General features: G+C 37.2%; 1 protein-coding gene across 2 annotated transcripts; it reads right to left on the reverse strand.

Annotated features, from left to right (window-relative positions):
* Window positions 1-4417: 4417 nt before the first annotated feature.
* Window positions 4418-13680, reverse strand: LOC149083414 (enoyl-CoA delta isomerase 1, mitochondrial-like). 2 transcript variants are annotated; one of them, XM_089236703.1, is made up of 7 exons: window positions 13421-13680; window positions 10665-10789; window positions 10381-10527; window positions 8747-8845; window positions 8552-8571; window positions 6172-6353; window positions 4418-4600 (listed from the first exon to the last, which is right to left on the reverse strand). In XM_089236703.1, the coding sequence occupies exons 1-7, from the start codon at window positions 13548-13550 to the stop codon at window positions 4434-4436; spliced, it is 870 nt and encodes a 289-aa protein (XP_089092829.1). In that variant the 5' UTR covers window positions 13551-13680; the 3' UTR covers window positions 4418-4433. The 2 variants fall into 2 exon arrangements, with proteins under 2 accessions (XP_089092829.1, XP_089092830.1); XM_089236704.1 differs by lacking the exon at window positions 10381-10527 and having other exon boundaries at window positions 13421-13660.
* Between the last annotated feature and the right edge of the window lie 283 nt (window positions 13681-13963).

Raw genomic sequence — 13963 nt, forward strand, 5'->3', positions numbered from 1 at the left:
CAAATTTGTGTTTGTTTGCTTGTCGTTAATTTCTAGGTTTTCTTTTTCTGGGAGTGACTCATGAGCATCTTCGTATGATTCTTCGTCCGAGTCAATTTCTTCGGTTCTAAGGATATAATAATTGTATGCAGCTATAGCTGCTCGTTTGCTGGTGTCCATCTCCTCTAATTTGGAGGAGAGTTCATCTAGTGGGGCTTGTTTGTATTCCACGGCTAGCGGGTGTACACCGGCCTGAATTGTGTTATGCAGTTTTGCTTGTTTTTCTTGCATTATTTTGGCTTGCTGAGCATGGGGTACCTCGTATGAGGGCTGCGATTTCGGCCCAGTTTCTGGCCCGGGGGACCGTGAAGGGCGAATAGTGAGAGTGTCGGTACCAAGCGTGAACTCTTCTTCGTTTTCGATAGTTGGCAGATTAGTTCCCAATTTGGTACTCGCGGGCTCCGGGGGGACGCTTCCTGGGAGGGGGGGAAAGTCCTCGGCAGATATCGGCCGGAGGTGAAGGGGGAGCAGGGGGATGATAATTCTGCCCTTTTCTTGTTTTCTTTGATTGGGGTGTCTAGGGCATCCTGGGAAGGTGGCAGTGTGGGGGCCACCACAGAAGGCACATTTTATTTTTCTTCTGTCTCCTTTATCCCTACATTTGCTTGTTTCGTGCGGCCCGGAACAGAAGGCGCATACGGGCTTATGTTTGCAAAAGAGGGCCGTATGGTTGAATGCCATACAGCGCCTGCATTGTATTGGGGCGGCGTTGCCCCTGTATCTTTCTATGTCGATGGGGATACCAGCTAATTCTTTTATGTTAGCAAAATTTTTATTTTCGATGGTGATTTCCACCAAGAATAAGGGCAAGGGCCTATTTCCTGCTCTGGTCGTCATGTTTGAGACCTTTACAGTATTAATGTTTTGTTTTCGGAGCTCTTCCTTTATTTCATCGGGTCTGACATTTGCTGGGAGCCCTCTGATGACAAATTTTAGTGTTTTTTCAGAGTGTAATTGGTAAGTATTGTAGTTAAATTTCCGTTCGTCGAAGAATTTGGTTGCTGTTCTGTGGTCAGTTTCAGTGAAGACTTCGACCACAAGTGTATTTTGTGTTGGTTTTGAAGTGGGGGGTATTTCGCAGAGGGCTCGAAGGGCGCCAAAGTCTGTCAGCCAGGTGTTTCCCCAGTTCCTAAGGACGATGGCAGGTATGTTTTTACGCCTACGAGGGCGTCGTGCAGGTTGGAACCCTGCATCATTCTGTATGTCATCTTGGTCATTTTCGTCCTCGTCCGACGGGGGCGTAGGAGCATTGATTGTGTTTATGTTAGCTGCAGGGGCGTTGCCCGTCGGTGGTGAGGGGGCGTTTCCTATCAGATGTGGTGGGGCGTTACCCTCTGGAACGTTGTCATTCGGGTGGGCTTGACCCACCATATTAAAGGAGGCAATTCCTCCTGTGGTGTTTACAATCGGGTAAGTAGTGCTTACCAAGTGAAGAGGGGCGTTCCCTTCAGTGTTGTTTATATTCGAGTGGGCGTTTCCTACTGAATTGGGTGACAGAGCTCGCTCTGTTGACATGTTATCATGATCCGGTTTGTCTGATTCCGGAGGGGGGGGGGCGAGATCAGAGTGGGGGCAGGGGGAGAAGACAGATGTCCAGTTGCGTCTGTTATAACCTGGTGCATTCTTACGTTGTTTGTGGCAGTGGTGTTATCTGGCAGCGAGCTATCCGCAGTGGAGCTGGAAAGAGCGGTAGAGCCGTTACTTGAATCAGGGAAAATTACGTAAAAAAGATAATGCGCCTCAAGATCCTGAAACTGAGAAAGGAGGACACCTACGCGAGCACCCTTAATGATGTCTCGAATCTAAATTTCGACAATAGATGGCGCCACTATTTCGATCGTTTAACCGGCCACACACAAGAATAATTTTCCCCTTCTCTAAAACCAACAGAATCGCTAAAAATAAAGCAGAAACAGAAAAATTCGGGAAATTTCGACGGGTAATGGTGAACGCGTGTGGGGGGAAAAATATAAAAACACTCATTTCAATAAAGAAATATGTGTGTTTCAAAGTGGAGAAAAAAAAAACTCCCCAAAAAAACAAAAATAATTCTGGAAACCCTGAAAAGGGGACAAAAGGGCAAATCTTCCAAAACGTAGGAGGATGCTTGAAATGACATCAAAAAGGAGGACATATCCTCCTAAAATAGGATGATTTGTAACCCTATTCAAACCAAACACTGCATTTTTTTTTTCACATCAGCGTTAATGGATATCCTTACTAGACTTTTTTTTAACTTGTGCACAAAACTTTTTGATGACTGGTCAATTCATTATATAAAGGGCTTGTATGAGCATCAAATAAAATTTATCATGGAAAAAAATATTATGAAAACAACATGGGCATGCATGTTTGATTTTTCAATTTATTGCAAGGGTCTTCAACGAGAGGCCCACAGGCAAACTTCAGTGACATATCTACAGGCTTATATAGCAAGCTACAGCCCACGGCGGCAAGTTTAGAGCGGCAGCAAATTTGAGGAATGAGTGACCAAGTAAATTAGTAGAGTGGGAGAACGGTAGCAAAATTTATATAACACCCAAAAATAAGCCTCTGCCTACCATCAAAGGACTGGATCAGTGAGTGACTAAAATTGTGACCTAGAGAGTTATGCAAGTATATATGAGTGAGCAAAAGAGTGACTTGGAGCTTGAGCAAGCACATGAATGGCTGAACGTGTGACCTACAGAGCAAGGGATCAGGTCAGTAAAAGATCTAGAGCATTTGGACGTATGTGAGTGGGCAAGCACGTGAGTGCCGAAACAGTTTGCAAGCATGTGAGTGATTAAAACAGTGTGCGAGCATGTGGTAACTGAAACAGTCTGCAAGCGTGTGAGTGAGCAAAACAGTGATGTAGAGTGTGCGCAAACATGGGAAGGATCAAACGAGTGACCTACAGAGTGAGTGACCTTAGAGCGTGTGCAAGTATGTGAGTGACAAAACCAGTTTGCAAGCATGTGAATGACTAAAACAGTGACTTTTGAGCAGTGGCTCTCAACCTCTTTTCCTTTCCACACCCCCAAAGCAATGTGCGCGACTTAGCTTCCCGCAATCCCTTGGATAATGTTTTTTACCTGTTAGAAATATTCAGGGGTTTTTCTTTAATTGATTACATTAATTATCAGATAATTAATTTCTATGAATTCGTTTACTTATTGTTTTATTTCTTTCAGTTACAGTTGATATTTAATTTCGGCTTCATTTTTTTGAAAACTAATTTGAAAACAATTTTAAAAAACGTTACTCATTTTAAAATTTTTTTGAGATTTGGAAAAAAGATTTGCATTGCATATTGTTTCACTTATTGATTCCAGCCTCGACAATTATAAATTAATGTTTCTTTGACACTTGGCTGAATTTTTTGAGGTTTTTCCTGAGTCGTGTGTTCACGACAGTGTCAAATATAACAACAACATGCTAATAACACGAGGTCCAATGTAAACAACCACAAAATAGTTTAGGTAAATAATAGTATTTTTCTCAACTGAAATGAGAACAAATATGATCACCAATCGAAAAAGGAACTTCTGCAACGCAAAGTTTGTATGACACATTTCTGTGAGCAGAAGTCGGAAGACGAGCCGTCAAGGTATTGGTATGATTTAGGAATTGTAAAATTAAATTTTTATCATCATTTCAATTTTCCTGAATGACCAGTCAACATGTTGTAATCCCCCCCCCCCCCATCTCGCACCCCCAAAAATACTCTCCCAAACCCCTAGGGAAGCAAGCACCCCCTGGTTGGAAACCACTGCTTTAGAGAGACAGTGTTCTTGCAGGAGTGGCGAAGTGATTTATAGCACCGGGTGGTGAATTCTAAGAAACAGTAGTCAAGGAAATTAGACTAGAATGGGAGAAGGGGGGAGGGTGAAATTCGTGAGTGCGTGTGTGGCCCACATGCGGCAAAACCATAAATGCATCTCTGGTGACATTAGGTTCTCGGAGCTTTTTTTTCTGAAATCCATTCATAAAGGTTTCGCACCACCATTTAGAATCAGCGAGAAGACCAGAAATAAAGTTAAAATACAAAATTAAATACAAAATATGATATGTCACTATTACAATATCATAAGCAGGTGGGCAACAAACACACTTTAGAAAAAGTTTGTATTCAAATCTTTTTTTTTATTCATGATTTATATAAACCCATTATTCTTAAAAATAGACAGAAATATATAAAAATAACACAAAATGTGCATTTTAATCATAAATGATAATTTTTTTTTGTTACCATACCACACAAGGGCTAATTAGAATGGGATCTAAGTTTATTGCAGAATGCAAATGACCGCGTGTTAACATTCCTCCCCCTTTTACATATTTCACCAAGGAATTAGCACTATTTGATATCTTAGAACAGCACATGATTCCAAACCACTTCTCACAGCCATAATTTATTTATTTCTAGACTTCAATTTTTCCAAGTAATTTGTCAAAGCTTCTTTCATTTCATTTCCTTGGAGTAGATTCATGGTTTCAACCAGTTCAGCTTCTTCATAGCGACTGAGTTCATCAACAAGAGGCTGCCTCAAACTGATTTTGGTCATTCTTCGGGCAAAATCTAAATGAAACAGAAATACCATCATCTCAATGGATATTAAGAATCTATTATTAAAATCACATCAATTAAATACCTGACATACTTAATGAAAAACAGCATACTGCATAAACGAGTGTTTCTCAAAGTTTTGACAGTAGCAGCAGGGACAGTTAGAGCTGCTCTTATCAGATGAAGAGAGGCCTGTCGTAGAAATAATTGTTTTCTTTCAAACTATCCGCATCCCTGGTCTATCGCCATCGAGGCAATTTATTTCAGTTTCAACCGGAAGAGGTGCGTTCTGTCAGAACTACTTTGGTGTACCTACAGCATTGTGCATGCAGCGATATGCACATTGTTTTTAGTTACCAGTCTTCCAAATTGTGACATATAATGTATATATATCATAGTTTCCCAAAATTTTTTTCTATCGCCCCCCCCTTCTTCAGAATTTTATTTCTGTCATTGCCCCCGAGTGTGCCCATAGGATCCTATGTTATACTCATGGTTTCTATTGCCTCCTGGACAATTCCATTGTCCATCGGGGGGGGGGGGGAGGGAGATATTGCCCACTTTGGGAAACTGTTGTAGTACTACATGAATGAATATGTGTGCTATAGGTCTGGTGCTCACTGTGGTGGAAAGTCTACTTGTATTTGCAGTTCAAAGTTGGGAACTACAGAAAACCAACTATACCAGACCAAAAATAAACACTGAGCCTCTTTTTGGAACCATGTATAAATTGAAGTAAAAACTTTACGTTTTTTATGTTTTAGAGAATACAGTAAGCTCTCCCTAATCAGGCACATCAGACCTGGGCATGCTGATTACCGAAATGGTTGAGGAATAATTGAAAAAGCTTAATTCAAATAATATAAACTGCTGTGCACAGACATGAACAGTGACATGTTTTTTTCCTCTATGCTCGAAGACAACCTTTGTGCTATTATTGGATAGGCCAGACTAGTGCACGGCCAGATTATCAAGAGTCTATTGTATGTTCATTTCTAATACCATTTTTGCCGGGATCCTAGCGTGGCAATACACTCTTTAAAGTAACTCTGGATCTAAAGATCATACACACACGCATGACAATGTTAATTTTACACTGATATATTCAGTAAATTCAATTCTTTATTGTCACTGAAGAGGTGCATTATGTCCTAAGCTAGATGATGGTACCCTTGATAAAGTTTGGCAATATCTTGGTCATTGCCGACGATGAATGTTTTGAGAGCCTCTGCCATATCCATTGACAGTTCTAATCATAAATATATGGTTTATTTCTCACACATTTCACTGAATTTTTGGGAATTTTACACATTTTTTCTCTGAATAATTGCAATTTGATGGGACAAAGTATTAGGAAAATCTTAGTCTGAAGCCCATACAAAATCATTGAATAAATTGTTGCCACGAATGAGATCACACTTAGACTAATAACAAAGTTAAAAGATAGTAATGACATGTGCAATTTTATCTTAATGATTTGATGATTGTTTTTGTTTAGATCTTGCTGTGTAGATGTTGTTCATTCTTGAACAAGATCACAGCAAAGTAATTGATGAGAAAGTTAAAAGAAAAGAGTTGATTACCATTCACTTTAAGATACTGTTCCATTTTATCATAAGCAACAGGAAATAACTGTGAAGAGTCATCAACTAGCTCGTCCACAAAATTCATAGCTAGTGCTTGCTCAGGTTTATATAAAATTCCCAGCTGAAGAGATTTCTCTGTATTACGAAATCCCATACAGTTGATCATTAACCTTTGGATCCTTGGAAAAAAAATGAACAATATAACCCATGTGATTAAATAAAATAGTAATGAATGGACAATGATAAAAGTACATTAAATACAATTACAAAATATATTTTATTTACATCTGGCCTATATCAAATCTAGGATTAATATATTCTGAAATCCTAAAAAGATGCATCCCACAAAAATGATACATCCTAAAAGTTATATGAAAGTGGCTTGTATCTGCCTGCAACAGATATCACCATTACATGGAGCTTAACTTGAAAAAAGAATTTGAAATGTGCTCTCTAACCCAAGGAAAGTATGCCCAGTAATAAATGGAAGTTGGTGGAAAAAATTGATGACATTCATTCTCATTGGAACTGAAGGGTTAAGAAAAATAAATTCTTTGCTTCAATTCTAACAAGAATGCCATTGAAATGCCATTAATGCGCCACCAACTTCCACTTGACTCAATTTACTACTAGGCATGGGAACTATCAAAGCTATTTTGCTAGGATGAAACTTGCTAATAGTATGCTGTGTTCATGCGGAACTGAGGGAGCAGATTCTATGCACCTTCTTCTTCCAGGCAAAAAATTAACGAAGGAGTCAGTTTATCTTAGGAGAGAACTTGAAAAACTTTCTATTTCTTGGCCACGGATATTGTCTGACTTAGTGAGAATCAAAGGCAGTTCTTTACATTCTGAAATTATGTGTACAAAATATTTTTAAGAAAAAATAATTTGGTTCCTTTATTTTATTTGTGTATATATGTGTACATCCTCATTTTCTTTTCACGAATGCTGTTTTTTTGATTTTTTCAACTGATTATCTTTTTATTTTTAGTTTTATTACTCGTATTACTAATTTTTTTCACACAAACACATACTGTTTTTTATTCACTATTTTCATAATTATGTGAGGTTGTACAGGGTGACTCTAATAGAACCGGCTCAATGAATTTGCTAATAATTCCGTGGTTGATGCATGTAACCACTAAACATTAGGAAATATTCCCCATGTGCGCCTTCAAGAAAATGCCCTCTGACACATACTATAATCACAGTGAACAGCACTCGAACATAGGGTACACACTCCAAGGTCTGTTATATGTCAAGCACATAATTATGTGCATGGTATATTTTGTGATGTACATCATTGTGTGGAGCCAGTTCTACATGAATCACACTGTTCATTTTATATCTTATCTATTTGTGTATGTACTGTGAACTATTGTGTAAATTTTTTTTTTGTTGATATCTTATGGCATCTATTGCTGGTTATATTGTGTTTTTGAATTGATATTGTATGTTGCACATATAATGTGATTCGATTTATCCTAATTTTTTGCATTATGCTGTATTGCAATTTCCAGTTTTCTCTGAATTGTATATTGTTTGTTACTTACATTTGTAAGCCACATGACATATTCTGTGGAACAGGAGAAATTGTCTATGTGGATCCAATTAAAAAACTTCCCCCAGAGATAAATATCTATTTGGTATCCACTCCATGATGTTGAATAAGCAGTCAAAAAAAAAGGCAAAGAGTGAATTGCAACCCACTGGTCCAGCAGCCAGGAAACATGACTTGCCTGCCGTCCCTTAATTGCAGCTCTGCCACTGCACTTTGTAATTGAATGCTGCATGATGCTTTTTTACTTGTGTCAAATGCTGTTCTTGGGAAATAGGCAACAACCCAATGCTTTACCAGTTGTGAAAATCCTTGTAACAGTTTAGCTAGTGCTCAAACAGAATAAAAATGTTTTGAAGTTAGATGTGGTTCTGGTTTTTTTTCTTTTCTTTTAAGCAGTGTTCAAACAATTGAGTTTTCACAATAGCCAAGAGTGGGTTTATAACTGGAAATAACAGCTGAACAGAGCAATGTTTGTGCTCCCTATCTCTATTTTTCATAAAATTTGATAGAAATTGTTAGAAAAAATAAAATGGGTGCATGCACATAGATGAATCTCTTTGGCTTTCTACATATTTTTTTTTCCATCTGGGGGAAAAAAGTCATTCTAAAGTTGAAACCTGGAAAAAAAATGAGGACAAAAAGGGAAAATTACAGAAAAAAATTTGAGAACACCTAAAGTAATGATGAATGGTAACCATACCTATATTCTGAGTTGTCAGAATGTTTCATGAAAGCTGAATAAAGCTCAAGTAGGATTTTAAAATACTTCTTAGTTATGTGTCAAGAAGTCACATAAAAACTGTTTGCTCTTACCATCTTGGTGTGACTATCCCCTGTAAATAAGAAAGATGAAGATTCAATTTATACCCACAGCATTAAGTGTTTTATGAATGCACGTGTTTTGCATTTACCTATATACTTCCTCGAATCCATATCGAAAATGTGAAAATCCTATTGTAATTTTTTTTAGGGGGAACAAATTTTTAAAACATTCTCAAATTTATTTACCAAATGAACAGCATTGATCCCAATTATTGACTCAGATCTCAACATAATTCTATAATCACAGCTCAAAGCTAGCATGCATCCTGCTGCTGGTGCATTGCCCTATGAGGAGAAAAAAAAATATTATACTGTATATAAAATCAATTCATGATGGGCAAAAAGAGTCAAGTCAACAAAGAAAGCCAATAGGTGCCTCATGTAATGCATGAATTCTACATGCTGACTTGTAAATATAAAATACTGGTACAGTGGCAAATAGGAAAAAGAAAAGTTGTTTAGGGCAGAGTTCTTCAACACTGCTAGTATGCGAAACATTTCTCCCAATTCATGTAGTCATTACATAATTTTAGATTTAATGTATAAAATACAGTCTTTATATTATAGTTAAGCCTCCTCTCCAACATATACATATATAATCATATATATATTCGCCACCGTTAGTCCCACATCGAGGGGTTAGAACCCCAACCTCTCGGTGAGTATAAAAAAAAAAAAGCTGCCATTCAAAATCGGCAATAAATTGCAGTAATTAGCCTTTGTGTGCAGAAAATGACTGTGGTGTTACAAAAATGATCAAATTTTTGATTTGATCAGATTATTGAGATTTGACATCATCTCAATAATATCACCACTCGATATGGAAATATTGAGTTTTAGTGCCCCCCCCCCCCCATTCTCAATATTTCCCATAATTTTAAGCCTATGCTGTTCTGTGAGATTGTTCAACAATTTTCACCAGTTTGCAGGTGTAAAAAGGTTGAAGAAAGGGACTTTGATACAAGAAAATACATTTGCACCATTTTCAATTGATTTGTTACAAATTTCCGAGCAAAAAAAAAATCAACAACATGAAATCTGCTCATAAAGGAATAACATAGTAAGAAAAGACCATATTATTATCGAGCTGGCCAACTTCTCTCTGTTCGAAGGCCACATAGGGGGCACCACTCGGTGTATAAGCCCCACCCACCCAGGAAAAGAAAAACTTGCTGATTTGTATACCCAATAAGTAATATGGTGCAATACGGGCAATTTAGTCATTCAACTTTTACCCAGGGCTTTGTATTCCTCCTATTCTTCATAAAATTCCCCTTATCTGGCTGTGTTCTTAGCTAGATGCAATGCTCCAAAAATTGTAACTTCTTCTGCAAATTATTCATACCATACTGCCCCCCCCCCTGTGTGTGGAAGTTCTTAAATCAGCGGCACAATATCAACCCACTAACAAACATACTATTTTTTTTGCCCAAGTCTGCATAGCTTAGTCAGTTGAAATTTCAATGTGCAATTGTGAGTTGACATCCACTCCGAAAAAGTTTTGTTGCCGTGAGCAAAACACTGAACACGAACTTAGATACAGAAGGCCATTTTCCGAATGAGCAGGAGAAAAAACAATAGGAAAAAATGCCTATAACAAAAACTTCATGAGCAATTTGTGTGAAAAGGTAGTATGGTGAGAAACATAGTAAACTTTTTCAATCACTAGAAATATTGAATCTTTGTCAACCAGGAAATCTGCAGTTATAACCAATAGCTCAAGTAATGATCACAAATTTAATTTGATACGCAATATTTTTGCGTTGTCTGGGCCACATGTGGCCTACGGGCCAAGAAATTTTTTTTACATGAACCCATACATTTATTGCAGCAACAGTGACCATAGGTGTGAGGTAAAGTGTCTTCCACATCTCTTGGAAGGCTTTCCAAAGAGCTACGAATCTGTCGGTTCTTGGATCATGAATTTCTTTTATGTCCAAACCAGCCGAAAATATGGTCGGTATTCTCTATAAAAAAATAAATAAAAAGAAGACTAAAACACTGTTAGACAGAGTTGGAAAAAAGTTCAATTCTTTTTAATCACTTTTTAAGCACTTGGGCAACTTATCAAAAATTGAGAATTACAACTTCGAATATAACTGACTGATGCTAGAATGAAGCCTCTGCATTTCTTAGCTTCCAGCTCCTTAATGGCACTGGAAATCTCACAGATGAATTCCAGGTTCAGTCCATTCACAGGAGATCGATTCATGTAGACCGTGGCATATTCTAAAAGAAAAATGAAACATTATTTTATTTATTTATATAATCACACAACAGGCTTATGCCCAATTCCAGTGGAGTGAAGAAAAAAGTAAAAAACATACATAAATAGCACGCTGCAATACAGAAAGGCAAAGAATAATGCAAATAACAACAGCACAATAATAACAACATAAATAAATATAATACAAGTAATACCATATGTGCATACAAAAAAAGTAAAAAAAGCACATGAGAACTTCCACACCTGAGGAAGCAGGAAAGAGAAGAATTTTCCAACACATTAGTTTGGTATGGTGGGACATTGAAGAGATTGCGGTTATGAAGATCAATGTTATTATAGTGAAAACTGATTTGAGCTAAAATGTCTGGTACATCCAAGTCAAAGTGCAGAATTTTCAGAAAAAAGGTGATCAATGCATTCTGACGGCAGACTTCAAGTGATTCATAGTTGAAAGCAGATCTGAGTATTTTAGTAGGAATTCTAATATAAAAAATTTGGAATTCCTTGAAGTAAGCAAAGCGCAAAAGCCTATTTTGTGTGAGTTCAACCCTAATGTTATTGTACAAGTAATATGGATTCCAGATTATGGAACAATATTCTAGATCTGATCTTACATAAGAATTGTAAAGACGCAGAAAGGTTTCTTTATTTTGAAAACATTTGCTGTCGTGGATTATGAAACCGACATTTCTTGATGCTTTTGAAACAATGTCACAACGCTGGTTGAAACTGAGAGTCTTATCAAAAGTGACACCTAAGAGAGTCCTTCATCCTTCCACTCTACTCTTTCGAGCGTTTGACCATCAATATTGTAATTGCACAGGGTGGGACTATGCTTCTTACTGAAAGACAAACATTTGCACTTGGCAATATTCAGATTTAACTTATTGGTGTTACACCAAGAACTGAGTTGTTCGACAGAATTTTTCAGCAACTTAGTGTCTGTATTATTTATGAGTTGGAAGATTTTAACATCAGCATATTTCAAGCAATTAGAATCTACGCGAATTTCCAAATCATCGGTGAATAACTTGCTGGTATCAACCTATGAGGTAGGATTCAAACCAGTTAGCAAAATGACACGAAATACCCCAAGCCCTAATTTTTGAAAGGAGGATGGTGTGGTTAACGCTATCAAATGCTCTGGAAAAGTCAGTGTAGATTAGGTCCAGTTGAGGGTTTCTGTCAATAGCTTGAGCAATAACCCAAGATATTACTACAAGATTCGTAGTAGCAGATCGTTTAGGCACAAAATCATGCTGATGTGCAGAGATCAGGGATCGACCATGGCTATAAATTCTCTTATATGCACAACAAGTTCAAATACTTTGCAAAGGCACTCGTTTTGATTATAGGCCAATAATTTAATACAGTCACATAATAATCAGCATTCACCTTTCTTAAAACTAGGTGTAACGGTGAAATTTTTCCAAAGTGAAGGAAAGAGACCCGAATTAACTGGAAGATTGAAGCTAGTGGTGAGTGGAGTTGACAAATCTAGGGGCCACAGCTTTTCACTCAAAAAAAGTGGTATATTATCATCACCATGGCCTTTATGACATTTGCATATTCAACACAAATATCATTTAAAATTACCAATAAAAAGGATAAAAACAATTATTTATTTGAACAATTAAATATTGTGAATAAATTACATTAAATATTACAACAATTAATTATACATTAAATATTACAACAATTAATTATACATTCAAACAATTAATTATACATTCAAACAATTAATTATACATTCAAACAATTAATTATACATTCAAACAATTAATATAATTTCATAAAAGTTACTTGAGTACTGTCTATTCTTTGTCATGATGCTAATTCATACAAAACACTGTTGAATTTACTAATTACTTTTCTCCATTGTTTCTAAAAGTTCAAATTTATGCGTAATATTCGATTGAAAAAAAAGTAAAATAAGTCAAGTTCTAGAGAAGTGTAGAAGTGTAGTGTGTAATAATCAGGATAAATTTGTCTATCCTGTAAAATATGGGATGATCCGATGCAATTACACAATGCGTCACTTTCATGACATATCACTCTGGATCTGTCTGCCTCCGCTTCATTCACAGCTGAAGACTTTTGCTTTCACTCCATTCACAGCTGAAGGCTTCTGCTTTTACTCCATTCACAGCTAAAGACTTCTGCTTTCACTCCATTATTCACAGCTCAAGACTTCTGCTTTCACTCCATTCACAGCTCAAGACTTCTGCTTTCACTCCATTCACAGCTGAAGACTTCTGCTTTCACTCCATTCACAGCTGAAGACTTCTGCTTTCACTCCATTCACAGCTGCAGATATCTGCCTCGGTTTCTGTTGCCGGTGAAGATGCCTGTCTCCATTTGATTCGATGCTGAGGATGACTTCGCTCAGGCACGGATCCGAAGAGGGGCGATAGCACCTCCCAAGACCCGAAAAATATCCGAAAATCTGTGTTACCCCCCCCCCCCCCCCGTAGGATACGAGCCGGTTCAATGAACTTACACAATGTGCTCTTCCCGACACATCGTCCTAGATCCGCGCCCGGTTCTAGCAGAGATAAGACATTTTTGTTGTAAAATAAGATAGACAGTATAATTACACAATTATCAAATTAGAGAGTCTAATGCCTTTTCACCTTTATCGGAGTTTTCTTCTATTTGGATGTAGTTTCTTTGGGCCATGATATTCGAAGACCGAAATTTAAAAACGCCGCAGACCTCTTTCCGACGAACGGAAACACCACCTATAAAACGTAAAAAATTCATTTAATGAGTGTAGAGGTAATAAAAATGTCATTTCATTGGTATGCCGTGTATCTGAATCCCTCAATTAGTCAGCGAATACGTAAACAACAAGAAAAATCACATAAACAAATAACAGATACTGTGCAGTCGTGACTTGCAGGGTTTATCAGCCGCTACTGAAACAGACCTTAATTTCATGTACACTGCATCATAATAAAAAATGACAACAATGTATTTATAGTGAGAAATATTTAAAAAAATGATTTAACACGTGGAATATTATTCAAATTTACACTTATTTCTATAATTTTTCAGCCGAATATCGAAACCACTAACTAACGGGATTTCATGCATGATTTTCATTAAACCGTCAAATAACAAAAAGTTTTTTATTTGGAATTCTGATGCCAATAAATAAGAAAGTCCATCTGATT

The sequence above is a fragment of the Pholcus phalangioides genome, unplaced genomic scaffold (genome assembly GCF_987345545.1).
Source record: "Pholcus phalangioides strain wild (caught in Gottingen) unplaced genomic scaffold, Ppha-v1.0 ptg000009l_1, whole genome shotgun sequence".
In the NCBI taxonomy this organism is placed as follows: Eukaryota; Metazoa; Arthropoda; class Arachnida; order Araneae; family Pholcidae; genus Pholcus; species Pholcus phalangioides.

What these genes read in the sequence shown, in the direction of transcription:
- LOC149083414 (XM_089236703.1), bottom strand. Translation starts at nt 13,550, where the DNA reads ATGAATTTTTTACGTTTTATAGGTGGTGTTTCCGTTCGTCGGAAAGAG. An exon ending in GGATCAATGCTGTTCATTTG is followed by an intron (nt 8,572 to 8,746) that starts GTAAATAAATTT and finishes TCTTATTTACAG; the next exon opens with GGGATAGTCACACCAAGATG. An exon ending in GGGATAGTCACACCAAGATG is followed by an intron (nt 6,354 to 8,551) that starts GTAAGAGCAAAC and finishes TTTTTTTCCAAG; the next exon opens with GATCCAAAGGTTAATGATCA.